The sequence below is a fragment of the Rhea pennata genome, chromosome 6, assembly GCF_028389875.1.
Source record: "Rhea pennata isolate bPtePen1 chromosome 6, bPtePen1.pri, whole genome shotgun sequence".
Classification (NCBI taxonomy): domain Eukaryota; kingdom Metazoa; phylum Chordata; class Aves; order Rheiformes; family Rheidae; genus Rhea; species Rhea pennata.
This window is the reverse complement of record NC_084668.1, coordinates 22,346,997-22,363,966: the sequence shown is the minus strand read 5'-3', so window position 1 is coordinate 22,363,966 and position 16,970 is coordinate 22,346,997. Positions and strand designations below refer to the sequence as shown.

The window sequence follows — 16,970 nt, the reverse complement described above, 5'->3', positions numbered from 1 at the left end:
TATGCTTAATTTTGCTCAGTTCTCTAAATAAGAGATTTGCACATGTATTATTTTCTAATCTGTTTTTTAAACACGCATATATTTTAATGTGTGAGCTAAGAGTAAATATATGAATTCATTCATATGTGTTTCATTCTTCATTCTAAAGACATAAGGTGGGACTAATTTAGAAAACAATTTCAGAAAACTTTAAAGGGAACATCAGTAAAAATAAAAACATCCTTAAGAGGACATCTTGTAAGCCTGTCAAGAAAAACACACACCAGAAACCATTAAATAGAGGCACATAAAAATCCATAAAACTAGCAAACATTACTGAATATTTGTCAGTGACACACTTGTGTGTCAGTTACAGAATATTGACTGATATCATCAACATACAGGCCAAAATGCAGCAAAGTACTTAAGCCCTGAATCTTTCCTCATTTCTGTACGGACTGACTGTCAGAAAATTTAAGCACCTACAAAAAACACGAATATGTATAATACTTTGCTAAAAGGGTTATCTTACTGTTTAGTACCTTCTTTTAATTTATACCAGAGAAGATCAAGATGAATTTCTGTAGTAGTAGATGACAAAAAAGCAACTTTTAATATTTTAGCCCAACTACTGTGATCAAACTCCAGCTTGATCCACCTGTACAGCTATCAATTAAATCTTCCACTGAAAATGAGAGTCTTGATTCTCAGGGAAGTTAAACCCCACTAAAACTAGAGCTGTCACACAACTACCTCAGAGAATTTGGGCTGGTACTCTTCTTCTATATTTACTCTAACTATTGCTCAGCAGTACTGTACACTTTTAAAAGGTTGCTATACAATATTCTAAATTTGATGGTACTTCTGTGATAGGAAAAGTCATTCTTTCATGGAGTACATACATTAAAACAAGAACATTTAAAATTAACAGCATCTAGCATTTTCTGCTATTGTAGGCCCTTAGAACAATGCCTCTGTGTCCTCCAATCAGATGCATGCTTCAAGTACAGCTATCTAGTATTTTTATCAGAAAAATTATATAGAGCTACAAATGAAAATAGGCAAATCTTCAGATAACATACAGGACATTGAAACCTTTCCAGTGCCAAACCCAATACTAGAAACAGTACCAAATCCTGTTTACTTTCACATATGTATTCTATAAAGTTGTTCCATCAATTGTTTAATCTGCATTTCAAATCTGTTTGAGAACTCTTAAATTAACAATGAAGTTAAATATTTTTACTTACACTGATAGGATCCAGAATCTTGACTGCTGCCAGGCTGCCATCTTTCTTATGGGCAACCTTATAGACTTTACCATAAGTGCCTTTTCCAATAGTCTCTATAATCTCCCAGGTATCTGAGGGATCTTCTAATGATTCTAGTCCAATCATATTGGAATTATATTGAAATAATCCATATAACGGCTTCCTGGAAAACAAAGCAAAAACACATGATGTGGGAAGGACTAAGCAACTCTCTACCAAAGAGGGAGTTTCACAACAACAACAAAAAAATGGTATTGTCCCAACTTGAGAAGAGACACAAACAGAATGACAAATGGAAAATGGACAGAAAGATAAGATCACCAAGTAAAGAAGGAGAAAGGAATCATTGGGGATGGTTTATTTTATTAATTTGCTCTGCTGCATGTACTAACTATTCACTTCAAATACTGCCCCCATACACTGCACCATTCTGAATCCACTTCAACAAGCTGTGACAAAATCTTGTCCTTTCCTCTAAAGCACGCTCTTTTAATGGGCATATTTATTGCACACAGCTCACAAAATCAGACTCTAGTTCTTGTTCATTAAAAAGATGCATACAACGCATCTAAGATATTTTGTCTAACGTCCTGCAGATGATTGCCAGGCTAGGTATTCAGGAGACATAACGCCTCATCCTATGTGACATACCCACAACAGGGCTAAGTACAACTAATTTATTTAAAGTTAAGACTGGGCTGGCTGGTATAATATGCAGAATGACTTGATAATAGACAGTAGATGTCCCTGAGGTAGGATACATCACTGGAGATGTGGCTCAGTAAGTCCAGTAGTCTCTGTCTCCATATTTCACTTGAAGTCAGGGTGTTACAGTCAGCTGAGTGCACCTCCACCTTCAGGAGGTCTCCCAACCAAATAAGTAGTTTCCTCACACATCCCAGAGTGATGTATTGCAGCTTGCAAAGAGGGGTCCTTGCCATCCTTGGAATTATACAGATAGCAAGTTCTGGTGATTATGAACATGACAATACTTTTTTTTAGGATTTCGTATTTCTATGGAATCATAAAACCTACACCTACAAGTAGTTAGAACTTAATTCTTGTCTCTAAACCAGAAATAGAGAAAGGGAAAACAAAGTAAAAGAAGAGATTAATTTAATCTTCTTAAATAACTCCCCATTAGGAAAGCTTACTTGTTTACAGTTTCTTAGAGAAAGGGCACTGTTTGGCCAGTTGGCCATACGTAGGTCTTCAGCTGTTTTTACACTCAACTAAAAAACATGAATTCTGAGATCAATGAACAAACCAATGAAAAAGTGATCTTTCAAAAGTAACTGAAGAGAACACCGTAACTGACTACAGAAGCTGTTTGTTTTTGGAGGTGAGTCAACTCTTCCCTCATTCCAAACAACCTCAAACACAAACTCGAGTTTTAAGGCTTGAGCCATTTCCTTCTAAGCATGCCTGACATCTGCATTCCTGCTTGGAATAATAATTATATTAATTTTTAAAAGCTAATGTCCTATTTACCTCTACACCATTTCCAGTATCAGTGACAACTACCTGGTATGAGAACTGAAGCTGAAAAGAAATGTGCGCCTAACTGAGGAAACAGAACAAGTAATAGGGAGTGAAGAAGCAGTTCTTAAATTTACCTAAAGAAACATTTTCTGTTCATGATAGAGAAGAAAATAACTTGTAAATTCATACTGAGTGAAGATCCCTATAGCAATATTAAGAATGAAATTATATTTATAAACTTATTTGTATGTTACGTTCTTTTCCAGAAGAGAATTTCTTTTTTTAATCATTTAGATTGTACGGAAAAATGTTTGCATGTTGTTAAAATAATTTACCATGTAGAGGTTACAAAAGATGGCTTGTTCCCAAAGTCAGGTTAAAGAAGCATAATCTTTCTAAAACAATGGTAAGCACATAGGGTACATTTTAAAAAAACTCTTCCTTCCTTGGCAAAAACTGTATTTGCACCAAAGATGGAGGCAAATAATATATGAAATTGCTTGGTCTCTTGCTTTACTGAAAAAAGCAAGGAAAAGAAGGGAATGGAAGGAGGAAGGAGACAAAGCTAGAGTCAATTCCATTTATTGTGGGTCAGTAATTTAACAGGACAGTTTCTCACTGTTTGTAATACTTGTACTGTCCAGTACAGCATGCTGGGAATAAAGAACAGAATTCTGAACACATGCAGTCAGCACCTAGATAGAGAAGCAGCTCAGGTGAAAACATTTCTCTGAAATCAGTGAACAGAGTGTACCACAAGCTATGCAAGACAGCAGCCACAGAGATGTAGCTCCTGAAAAGTCAACGTTAAGAACACAGTTTGCTTTTCTTTTTCCTGGGTATGAGTACAAACATTAGGAGGAACAGTTGCATCTGAGGTTAAAAAAGTAAACAAAAATCAAACCTATTTTGAACATAGTGTGATGTGTGATTTTAAAGCTTTAGAAGAAATGGTACAGAAGTTCATGTGCAAAAATAAACAGAAAAAAACACTCCAGACTGCAAATTTTCAATGCAATCTTACCAAAAAGGGTTGATATTTCACTGTCACTATAACAACTAGCCTACCACACACAATGTCCAGAAAATGATGCACGGCACTCTTTGCACCAACATAACATTTACTATGATGGCTCCTCCTGGAGCAGCCATTTTGGATAAATGTGTTTTTCCATAGAAACAAAAAAGCCAGTGCCACTTCCTGCTTCTGCTCTGATTAATAAACAATTATAAAATGGTATCTCCAAATTCTCTAAATACATTTCAAGTCCATATACCAGAAGATAACATTGAAAAAAAAAATCTAAAGCAAAATTATTACAGATTAAGTCCTGATGGAGGACAGTGAACACAGACTTTAATAAAAGATCACTTCTATGCACTGTGATAACAAGTTAGCATTTAGAGGTGGCATGTCTACGCATGACACGGAATCAGAATTTCCCAAATACGCATCATAGATCTCCTCTGCTTAAACCAAAGTAACTTCTTCTTCAATTAAAACAATACATTCATCCGCCATCAGTATAAAGTGCCCATTGCACACAATATAGTACCTATTACAACACTGCTATCAAAGATGTGAATGTTTTACAGTCCAAAAAGCAAAGGAGGAATATCAGAAATTATCAATATTGTAATTGTATTGTATCTGGATTCTTTTTTAAAAATGAAATGTACAACTTCAATTTCTCCTTTAATGATTAAGTTGAATTTGTGCTTATCTTTTTCTATTTCCCGAAAAAAAAGTGCCCTGAACTAGAGACTGCCATTTATTATATACATTTACACTGTGAAAAGTTACATATAAATGCAAATGTATTTATAACAACCCCATTCCCAGAATACTCTAACACTAAAATGCTGAAGTTGGAATATTTCTTTAGGGAGAACTTTCTCCTTTCACTCCTCCCCCATGTCATGGCTCATGTCTTCCGGGCTTTAAAATGATACATAAAGTGCAGCTTCTAGCTGTGAAAAACTTTGCAGAATTCCAACTGCCCTCCCAGAGGAATCCTCAACCCATTAGAGACCTATTGATTACAAGAATTTCATGAGTTCTGCCACCAGCTGGTGAAAACTTCTCAGTGGTTAAGTCTGTTCCAAACAGGCAAGTAAAATAGCCCACACCAGATGCTGAAAAATTACACTTTGGCAATTAACTCTACTGGATGGGGAACATCTTACACAAAGCTATTTGCGACCGCATGCACTTAGGCTATTTGAGAAATGACTAGATGCTATCAACAAGCCCATAGCACTGTACTGAATCCTATTTTGCATACTATAGAAGAGGCAAAATGCAAAGCAAAAGTAAGGACAACTTGATGCAGTCTGGCCAAGCTGCTGCCAGGCTAAAGGGGGCAAATTTACGATTTTTTTAAAGGATAGATAATATTATAATCTTGAAGTTAACCCTGTAAAAATTGGCCAACCAAATCACAAAGGGTAAGACAAAAAACTACTAACACGCTTCAGCCATTGACACAGTTCTGTTTATTCAAAGACATCAAAAAAGACATTCTCCATCAAGAAAGTAAATTTCATGGGTTTCTTGGTAATACCATCTGGATTTTCCTATTTTGAGACCCTTTAACAGTCAGAACAGGCACAACAGACTAAAATTTCAGATGATACTTCAGCATATATGCAAATAACTTTCACTTGTATTTAAAGAAAATATTTCTCCATAAGATTGATGTGAGAATCATTAATTGTGTATTATCATCCCTTAACAGCATCCATAAGCCAAAAGGACTACAAAGATTGTCTGATAAAAAAGATAACATAAAATAAAGATGGGTTATGGACACTCCACAAGTCATTATTCCCTTGGCAACAATCTTCCAGATTATACTCAATAGCTATAAACAGCTTTCTGGAATATTATGTGGTGTTATGAAAGATCTACTGTGATCCTTCTCTGCTGTAGCACTCTGATTCACACACACTACACTGGAAAATTTAAAGAAGCTAAACAGAATAACCGTATGTAGATTTTATATTGTCGTTACTACTTCTGGAATAAAGTCAGACTACTTTTTCTGTCATGTTTATTATTTCACAGCTAGCTATCTCAGAAATGACAGGGACAAGACAGACTCGTAAGAAAGAAAAATTGTGCCAGATACAGCTTTAGAATTACTCTTCCATTTTCAGTACTGCCCTACTGAACTTTTTTACCATAATGACTTGCCTATTGTCTTCCGACAGGCATTCTTTCTCTAGTTCACTGAAAAATGAGGTATCCGTACAGGTTTTGAAATTAGTAAGAGCCTCATTCCAGCCTGCTGCTTTATATCAACCACAGTATACAGAACTAGACATTTTTGAATTCTAATTATATCTGGTAGAGACATAATAGCAATTCCATCCAACAGCAGTGAAACAGAATTGAGCATCCTGTTTCCGTATTAACAATTCCTGCAAGTGCTAATTTCTGCAGTGCTCTATTTGCTTGTCTTACCATCTTTTGTCTCTCCTGTGAAACAGCTGGCTCACACTTTTCTGGTATCTACCTAAACTATAGAAGAACCAGAATATCATATTCAACATGAGGGTATTCTATATTTTTAGGGAGCTCAATATTGTTTCCATACTAAATGAATGACCTATAGGGAGAGAACTTCAGAAGGCAAAGCTGACGTTATCAGCCATGACCAGCTCTACTCTGTTGGTTTCTGATGGTCTCAACCAGCCAGCTACCTCAGAAGCAATTGTTACAGGAATTAATGAACCACTGAAAGGCACAAGAAAATCAATAGTCCAAAGAGCTTCCTCCACTACTCTGACTCCTCCTACTGCTTCTCACTGGCTAGGTTTAAACAAAGAGAATGTCAATATCTTGAAGCAAAAAATACAAAAGAATATATCAGCTCACCAACCTGTAACTGCTCTCATTTGGTCTCAGAAAGAGAGACTGCAAAAGTGATGTATACAGTTCTCTGGGGAATGAAGGTCAGACAGTGAAGGAGATGAAGGAGAGGGACAAAAGCATACTCAAAAGCTGTTATTGATGCTATACAACTGGTGAACAAAAAAAGCCACACTTTTAACAGATCATACTGTTTCATTAGGCCAATATAAGGGAAAAAACAGAACAATCAGCAAAACAACTGCTATTATTTATGAATGAAAGGTAGATCCCTGAAAACATTCCTGCTAAATTCATTTCACAGAAAAAACATCTCCTGAATACAGAAACCATTAAACAGACTTTGGAATTGTCCAATATGGGGAAGGAGGGAAGAAAAGAAATTGGAAAACATGTCCTCCTTTCCCATAATCCACCGTAAACTTTTTAACCTTCTTACAAATTGTGTTCACATACATTTTCTCTCTCTACACACAGTCCTCTAAGTTCAGGAATATCTGTGTCATGTCCTCTTGCTCTGCATCATTTTTATGTATGGACTAGGTAACCTAACCATTTAGGCTTATAAAATCAGCCACAAGGCCAGGTTAGAGCACGACAACCAGTGGCAACAGATTGTTTCCAGACTCTAGTTCAGAAGAAGGTGTCATGAATGTTTGCTTTCTTCCCTGGTCTTTGCTGAGCTTGTTTCTATGCTTCCAAGTCATCGCAGCACGAAACGTTAACCTCATTCTTGGGATTAACAGCAAACTGTTCACAAAACAGCAAGTGACATCACGGCAAAGAAATCCAAACGTCCCCTACTTCATACAGTTATGTTGGTCCAGAAATAAAGGAAAAAAAACAACCTGGTTAATTGGTAACTATGTTATCTCCTTCCATTTCAGGGTCCTTGTAACACAATATACTCCCAAATCTTCCAAGATGGATATTTTTGCCATTAAAAAAAAGTCTGAATCCATGATGCAAACATAGATGTGTGTAAATGGGCATTTACTATCCAACTTGCAAAGATGTGTGGCAGTCCACTACATGAATAGAATAAAACTGACATTTCAGTAAAATCTGCAATAGCATAGTAACAGCTATTCCCATTGTGCCTTGTTCCATGACAAACAAAGACTAAATACAAATTTTAAAATTCCACCTGCTGAAATGCAAGTCATTCCCTAAATAATACAGAAAAATATTCCACCCTGCAATATGATTCTGAAAATGTTAAACTAACAAAAATAGTTTTCAGGTCTGCACATTAGTATCCGAGTATCTGGTTTTACTATCTGTAAAACATTATTTTATAAAGCACTGTCTGTTAATGTTTTCTTAGGTTTTCCAAGCGAAGCTCTAGTGATCTTTTTTCTTCCTCTCTTCGTAGTATAGCTATACTTAAGACTCTCTATTTCAGTCCCTTTTCCTACAGAGAAGAAGTTCTAGACTAAACTCATTTTGGTTTAAGGATGTTCCTTACATCACTTCTTTCTGACATTTTGAACAATTCCTTTCCCTGCAGACTTCATCTACAAATACAGAAGAAATTTACAACATGATTACGGCGGCTCTTAAATTTTTCAGCATTTTAGTCAGATGGTAGAAGTTTCACATCCCCACTCCTAAATCAGTTCTGAAACACAAGCACTTTTAAAAATATAATATTAAGCCAAATTATTGGAGCCAATACATGAGTCAAAACCAGAAAACTCTCCGTGAAGTGCATGGTAAGAAAGATGTATGTGCCTTGCCCAGACCATCCAGCAGCATATTTTCATTACATTCATTGCATCATAATCTGTTGCATTATCAACTTTAATAAGTAATTCTTATTGTATGATATTTATGAATAAAACATTAATCTTTGTCCAATAATGATTGCGCTCATTACTGTATTGTTCATTCCCCTGACCAGCTTCTCCATAAATCTTATCCTTTTCCTACTGGGAGTATATTTTCAGTCTTTTCTGGAACCCTGTCTCCCCTCAGGACACACTGTTGACTGTCAGAGGGACACAAAGAACTTATTTTATTTCAGAACTATTATCTTACCTTGCTACTCTCAACCACCACAATGCTCTTGAAATAATTTTCATCTTTCATGCACTCCATGTTACACTACTGTCATCTCAAGTATTCTTCAACACAGTAAGCGCCCTAGAAAATCAAGTTTCTGTTGCTTCCCAGGAATTCTCTCCAAGGTTGCTTCTCTCTTACCCATGGCCTCATGTGATCGGCTGTCTATAACAGTCATACCAGTTTGCTCCACCTCAGGCCTTCTCCTGCTGAATGGGACTGGCAAACAATGTAGTATGAGCCCTGAAGAGAGCTGCTTCTCACGCGCAGTGAGGCCTTGTAATTTACGTTTAAGTAAATGTTTCTTCTTCTCAATCTATACATAATCAAGCATAGAGCAGGCAATCACTAGGATTTTGTAGAATAGTGAGGTCTCAAAGATCAGGGTGAACTCAAGCCAAGTCCATTTTTTAAATAAAAATGATCATTAGCACTTCAGAAAATTTCTCAGGGCTTTGATTCTTCTATCTAATCTTCACTGATGTCAACAGTACCGTATTACGAATCAAATTCCTTTCTGTTAAAATCATTCAGTTCCACTCATTTTCATAGGATTACATAGATCTAACCTGCTATATTCTAGTCTTATTACAACTGAACTTCTCCAGTTGAATACACACAAAAGCTGAGATGTAGCTGGAATGAAAAGATAATTCAGAAAGCTAAGAAAGTTACTAAACAACTTTTTCATGAACAAAGAAACTAGTGAATTCTATAAATCTATGTCTTTTTAATTTTCCACCATCATAACAATTATCATTCTTTCCTTTGATATGTGCCCAAAGACAACATCTGCTGTAGCTAAGCTGGAACTGTTAGCATAAGGATGGGACCAACCAAGGAGAACACTTAAGGGACAAAATTCAGGACATGCCTACCTTAGAGGGCACATTGCTTGTGTTATTTCTCTAGTCAGATGCAGATTTTCACCAAAATTTTAGGAAATTTATCAAATTTGGATACAATCTTCTACGAGAAAGGACTTTCTCACAAAACTTCAAAGACTGTCTCACAAAGATTCAACATAAATATCATAAGATTGGTCCTGAGAGTAGAAATTTGAAAACAAATAGTTTAGCCAAGGCATAAGATTGCATAATTCCCAGAGATGTCTAATAGAAGCAAACCTGCACTTCTCTCAGACATGCAAAAAACAGATTTTTCTTTCATTTTCACAAAATCAGCAAAACGAATTACTAATGAAAAATAACATTGCCAAGGTTTCTGGGAAGGACTGTATATTTAGGAAAACATAAGATAAGCTGAGTCCAAAACAAAGCTGCGTTCAGTTTGCAAAAAGATCATTCCCTGAGCATAGTACACCAGGTATGTTTGCAGAGCTATCTTATCTTGTGAGGTAAGCAGTACCTTGCCCCAAACATGGAAATCAGTAGGAACTTCTGTTGATCAGTACCACCGAAAATAAAGCCCCTGACCATTCATGACGGACTACAATACATTTTGTTTCAGTGTTAAATTAATCAGTTCCATTTCTGCAACTCTAATCACCAAATGTTGTCCTGATCAGTTACCATAATACAATTAATATTACATTAGAAACATATGAACAACAGATAGACCTACAAAATATTAAGCAGAAAAGATTATGCAAGATTAGATATAAACGCTAGTTACCTGAAAGCCAGATACAATCAACAACTCAAATAGGAAGTTCTGATCAATGGCATTTCTATTATAAAATTATTATTTATATTACCCATCTAACTAGAATTCCAGTTAGCAAAACACATTAAAACAAACGACTAACAGCTAACCCACATCAACTTCACCTCAAGGTGGGAATGTAGTGCTAAAACGAAGTTTATAATCCCATGAGCACGTTCAGTTTTAAACTGCGGGTGGCAAATCAGGTGACTATAAGCTACAGTCCCCATGTGTGAAAATCAATACCTGAGAAGGTTTTCTCCACCTCCTCTGACAGCAATTTAACAGGGCGAACAAAACGCATGTGTTAGTGGTAAAATGGAGGGATGAAGGGCTATGAACAGAAAAACGACCCTTAAATCACAACCAGCCTCTTCACTGCAGTCTAATCACAAAAGCTTGGGCTGCTTTGTGTATAGCTGTGGAAAAAGAAATCTAAGACAAATTTAAGAGAAAGCTGGAAAGAAAGAAACCATAAACTTACATTAGTGACCTATTTTCTGAAACCTCCTTACTTTATATTGAATTTTTCTCCTGCTAAGGATATTAGAATTCTTCAGAACTAGGATATTTTCTTCACAGGGAGCGCATGCGTCTGTCAGTGCTGCACAGAACAGTGTCCCCTGCGTACTGGTTCCTGTGTCCTGTACTAGACAACGCAAGTGCATGCTAGCTTAAGATGTCTGTCATGGGGGGTACAGAGAAACTGGTTCAATCCTAGCAGCTTCACTTCGTTAATACTAAAGATCTCTGTGACATTAATTGATTTGAGCCTGATCTACTTATCAAGTCTTTCACATGTGGGAGCTGAAGAATTAAAGCCATTCAGTCATTCACAAAACGTGAATAACAATGCTTAACTTTCCAAAGGGATCTTCCTATTTTTTTCAAAATACACTTTAATTGTATAATGTAATCAATCATTATTCATCACAAGAGTACTCGAGTATTACTTTTACAGCAGTTTTAGTCTAACGAGGATTTTTAATAAAAACAGACACTATCCTTTATGCATAAGAAAAATAATAACAAACTGTTTTAACCATGATACAAAGAACAGCTCTTAGTACTGACAATGACTCCTGCTTAAGATGAAGTATTTTCATCAGTAAGCTAGTTGTTATGCATTACCAGCATGTGTGCAGTAGCCTAGTGTGACACCAATTTGCATAATTTCTCTTCTCTAACAGGCTTCAAAAACAATAATAGGCATATGAGATAGAATCTATTAATTTTAAACTTCCTTCAGCAGTTATCTTTATGAAGCAGTTATCAAAAGAACCTTTAAAGAATTAAATTTAATAAATTATAAATGTATTATTCGGGTTATCCCATCTGGGCCTATAACTAAGTCAAATTCAGTAACAGAGACCAAGGCAAGTCCACAAGCAATTTGCTCCAGGTCTTTCCAAAAAAAGAGACAGATAAAAAGTGGCACGACAACGTTGATGTCCACTGCTGCTCACAGTGGTTATTGAACTAGATTTTGGGGTAAAAAGGATTTTACGGTAAAAGTAAACAAGTGGGGAAAAATAATGATATGCATAGGCTCTGCTCAGTGCTGTTATACCTGTATAAACTATTTAACAGTGCTTTAACCTGCAGAAAGGGACACAAAAACCTTTAGTTTTTGCTGATCTGAACCCAACCAAGACATTACTATACACTAATATTTTAGGCAAGTAGAAAGATTAATGTGTTAGTAAACTCTGACGGGAAGCTAGCTTCAGAAAAAAATGAAAATAGCTTTCCACGGTATAATATAACAACTGATGGATCTTTTCTTATCTTCATGACTTACGCATTTGTATATCCTCACTTGCATAGCAAACAACATGGCTGCAGCACTGTGTTTCTCTCAGATACTCATACAGTAAAAAGTCTGGCTTTGTGATTTCAAAGGGGAATTTAGACCTAGATGCACATTGTTATGAGTTCTGATATAATAAAAAAAAAATCCACTTTCTCTTTACAGTACACGGGAAGACACCTGCACACCTACACAATATACATATGGGCCTAATCTCCACTAACACAAAAACACATTACCAAAGTCCTCAGCAATCCCACTGATGGAAAAATTACAAGCAACTCAGGAGAAACAAGATACAAAGCCATTACGGACATGAGCAAAAACTCAGACCTTGCTCTTGCCAGGCATTCCACACTGAGAAACACCAACCAATTTCAGTTCCTCCTGATTCAAGAGATTCGAGGGAGATTAACACCTGGAAAGCTGTGATCTTGAAGAGACAACATAGTAACAACAACAACAAATCCTCCATGAACCTCCACACTAGAACTTAACACAGACCAAAGGAACAAACTGCCCTCTTTTCTCAGATTAACTCTTGGGCTGCTGCAGATGCTCCTGAAGAAAATTAGGAGAATGGCCAAATTTGATTTATAAAGTAAAAACAAGACAGGTAGCAACAGTAGCCTATAGACTGGTTACAATAACTACGACCTAGAATAAAGTCTTGAGAATAAGAGCCTATAGTTCATTACAAGCCATTCAAATTTTCTCTTACATACTCTTTAGTTTATCAAATAGCTCTGCATTCAATACTGTAGGCTTCTGGAACATGAAACACAAAAACATTTTGGGGTATCATTCAACAAACGAGAGACAGAGAATGGGTAATATTCTCCACTGCTGCTTGTGGTGACATAGAACTGGGAAATCAGTTACAGCTTTCACTGTAAAATTAAATAAATTAGACTGAATATACAATATACAGCAGGCTCTACAGCACTATGCTTGCATCAAGTCTTTAACAATGCTTCAATTTACAGACATTAAGTACTATCACATGCCATATAGCAATGGGTAGTACTTCCTCAGCGAGGATGCTCACTGCACGTAACCTCAGTTCTTATCTCTGTTCAAGCAAGTACCTACTAAAAGACTAAAACTTGAAGAGTAAAATCATGATGAGCAAAACAGCAACTGACACTATCCATTCAAGAAAGGATAATAAAGATGTCTTCACATGATAGAGTGATGTGGTATAAGGATTTTGGTGCCTTACTTTGGAGTCAACATTTCAAGTACAATCCTGGGAGTCAGGAGAAGTCAGAGATGCTATTGACTGTAACTCATTTCCTGTAGCACAGAGATCTTAATTTCTACATGCTGCAGGTTTTCCATGTACAAATTGGACAAATGAGTACCTGCCTGACTCAGATGCGTACTGAAAGGTGCTTCCTATGTAGGCATCTCGAGCTACATCTCTCTGAACATCACATCATAACTTCTGCTGAAACAGCCCTCACGTCCTATTGGGCTGTCAGCAGGTAACAGCACAAAGAGGTAACCCTGTGGACCACTGTGTTTATAAGTGTCCCTTGAGGCTCAGAGTCTGTGCATATAGGCCTCTGCTCATGTCATGCAAAAGTGACTTTCTGGACTAATTCATTTAGTAGAGCAGTGCGAAGCAGTTCTTTCCCTGCTGCCCTCTCTCAGAGCTCCAGGATAAGGCTATTTTGGCATACACCTCATTTTAAAGATATGTGCTAGGTGAAACAATATACACACACTTAATAGGGGTTCTGAAAATCCTTTAGCTATTAAAAAAAAAATGTAATAGTCAAAACAATAAGCATCTTGTTGTAAGACTTCCGTACCCCAGTTTCCTCTCATCTCTTTAGCTCTTTCAGCTTAAACCAATATATTTAGGAGTCCTCAGTCTTTTCTTTCAAGCTTGTGCTATTTACTCTGAAACACAGTTGCTCTTCTTTTGTTAGTCCCTCCTTCTGACCTTTGCAGCAGGCACCCTTTTTGTGGGATGGAAGGCTAACAACAATCCTGGACTCCTTAATCTTCCAGTCTTCCCTGTTACAGGGTGGTTCTACAACGCTACTGTGACCAAAGCTTCCCACTGACATCTAGTCTCACATTTTAAGTTTAAAGATTGATAACTGGTTTGTCATGTGGTATAGCAAAGCTTTTATCTAATGCTGCTCACTGAAAGACACCATCATCAAAATCTAATTTTTCTTTTTTTGTTAGTCTTATGTCAAGTGCAAAATAACCTACAGAAAAAAAAAAGGACAAATCAAATATACCCCTAATGAAAACATTTGTAGTCTTGATAGACTTAGAGACTATCAAACAGAAATCATGTATTGTATATATACATTCCCTAAATTGTTACATCAATATACTTGTGCTATATGCACGTTTCTGTAAACAAACTTTCTCATACCACTACTATTTACAAAATGGAAGGTTTGTTACCTAGCTTAGAACAGTAATGGCTGCACTGAGAAGACAGTCACTTCAGGGTGCTTCAGCAAAAACAATGTATTGTGTTGCTTTTTGGAAATTGCCATATCTGATTTATGTCCTTGTCGTATCAATTGCATAAAGGTAATTTTCTAATAATGAATTATTTATTTCTTGTTGTAATCAGACATCTGAGATAGTCATAAATATTTATACGTCCAGTTAATTCACTAATGAAAACTGAACTAATTCTAAAAATGGGATGTTATCTCAGAGGTACACTGACCTAACATTCTGGTCAACCTTTATATTAGTGAAGCCAGCTACCATAAGGGAAGCAACTAACAAGCGCTGTAAGAAATCTAATCTTGAGAATAGGGCTTAGGAATGGATTCAGGTATCAGCATGGAAGAATTTTGTGATTATCCTAGAAACGTATCACGCTACCCCTAATTTCTCAATCTGTAAAATTATAGAGATAACAATCTCTACCCTTGCACTCCTTTGCAATCTTTGGGCTCCTCAGCAGCTTTTCAGAGAGATTTTCCCTTCAGTACTGGAAGCTCCTCTTCTTCTTAGATACTGAATTATCATCCCTTACATTGGCCTGTGCAATGTCATTGCCCTTTCTAACCTCTAAGAAACATTTTGGGGTGTCGACTGCTGGAGACTAGTTGAGTATCACATAGGAATTGCATGAGCCTATGGACACAAATTCCTCAAATCTAGCCAGCCGTATCATCCCTCAATAAAGCTAGGTCAAAGTGAATTGCTAATCAAAGGATTAAATGATGCAGTCTATCAAGGTTTATAAAGTCACAACAGAACAGACATTAAAATAAACAAGACTACATCTACCTAGAACTTAGATTAACTTTAAAGTTCCTTCTTATCTAATAAACCCACAGCTCTTTTTCAACCTACATCTCCCCACAGGAGGAATCTTACTTTAGCAACCACTTTCGCTCTACAATCCAGTCATATCATCAGCACATCTCCTCTTTGCACTCTCCTGTAAACCAACACCCACTACTTATTGACCCAAAAATACAGTAATCTGTTCCTTCCATGAAACTATTGCTTACCACCTTCTGGAAAGGCTGATGGCCTTAGGCTTGACATGAGTAGTCTCACCTGCCTTTAACACACTTTAATGATTATTCACACATTCGGCTAAACCCTTCACAAGGTGTTAGTTCATTTTGAAGAATGACATCAGCTGGAAAATGGTCAAACCTTAGAGACAAAGCCTCTCTATACATTAACATTTATATTTCTCTATAAATTATCTTGTAAATTTTAAAACAATGATAGTTCATGTAAACACATAAATGGGATCAAGGTGCTTGTCTCATTTAACTGAGCCTTTTAATGGAAGCTGTATATGATAGTAACAAATGTTACTGGAGTTACAGTTACTGATCTAGCATACAGTATTATTTTTGCAGAGTGCTACAACAAAGCAATTTCAAGGTAAGACTACAGATCCCTTATCAAGCTCAGGCCAAAACACAGGGAAAACACTGTTCTCCTGAGTCTGAAAGCAGAGGATCAACTACGAACACTAGGAAATAATGTTACAAAATATGAACACTGCTTTTCTCTCAAAACATGGAAAATTCTCACTGCTGAGAAAGGTCAGCTGGAAAAAAAAGTCTGTATAGGGACTTGCTCTTTTAAAACAACAAATTTGTATGTCCTAGCTTCAGAAAAAAAAAGATTTTTCTGACAGAGACAGGCTACAAAAAGCCATGTTCTGTTGAGCCATGTTCTGTTGAATTTGTTTTCTGAACAATGACTTTGTCTTTCAATGACCTCAAATCTAAAGGAATTTCAGAAGTGATTCACTGGCTTCCTGGGTTCCAGGAACAAAAAGAGGAAGAAAAATAACAGCAGTGTAAACATGAGGAGCTATAAACCACAGTTCACTCTGTATCTTCTATTACTGCATGCCAGTAAAAAAAAAAGAAAAAGAAAAAAGAAAGAAAAAGTCAAATGACAGCAGTCTGACACAGCTGATGTATTTACAGTTTTCTGCTAATTCAGATGTAGAAAGAAAGGACAGTGCAATATTCTAAAAATAGAAGGAATGTTGTACTGCATGTAAAAATGAAACCTATTAGAGGTTTATTTTTCTCTGTCTGTACCAAAAAGATAGTGAAAAATTGTGGTTATCAAAAAGCAAGCAGCCAAACATGCAAGTTTAGGAGTTAAGTAAGATAAAAGATGATAAGATAAAAGATCTTATCATGATCATTCAGAAAGAATCTACTGCAAAATCCAGAATTAATCCTTGACAAGGCAATTAATAGTTTGTCAGCAACTGAAGATATCCAATCCAGAATGAATCTCATCTTGAATGGACTGCACTCCAACACAATAAAGAAGTTCAGGAATCCAAAATATT

At 36.4% G+C, this 16,970-nt stretch overlaps 1 protein-coding gene across 1 annotated transcript in view; it reads right to left on the bottom strand.

Annotated features, from left to right (window-relative positions):
* Positions 1-16,970, bottom strand: part of MYO3B (myosin IIIB) — a 227,663-nt gene that overhangs the window by 195,638 nt on the left and 15,055 nt on the right. Inside the window, exon 5 of the mRNA XM_062579044.1 lies at positions 1,230-1,413. Within this exon, the coding sequence (XP_062435028.1) occupies positions 1,230-1,413 (184 nt within the window). The remainder of the gene's footprint in view (positions 1-1,229; positions 1,414-16,970) is intronic.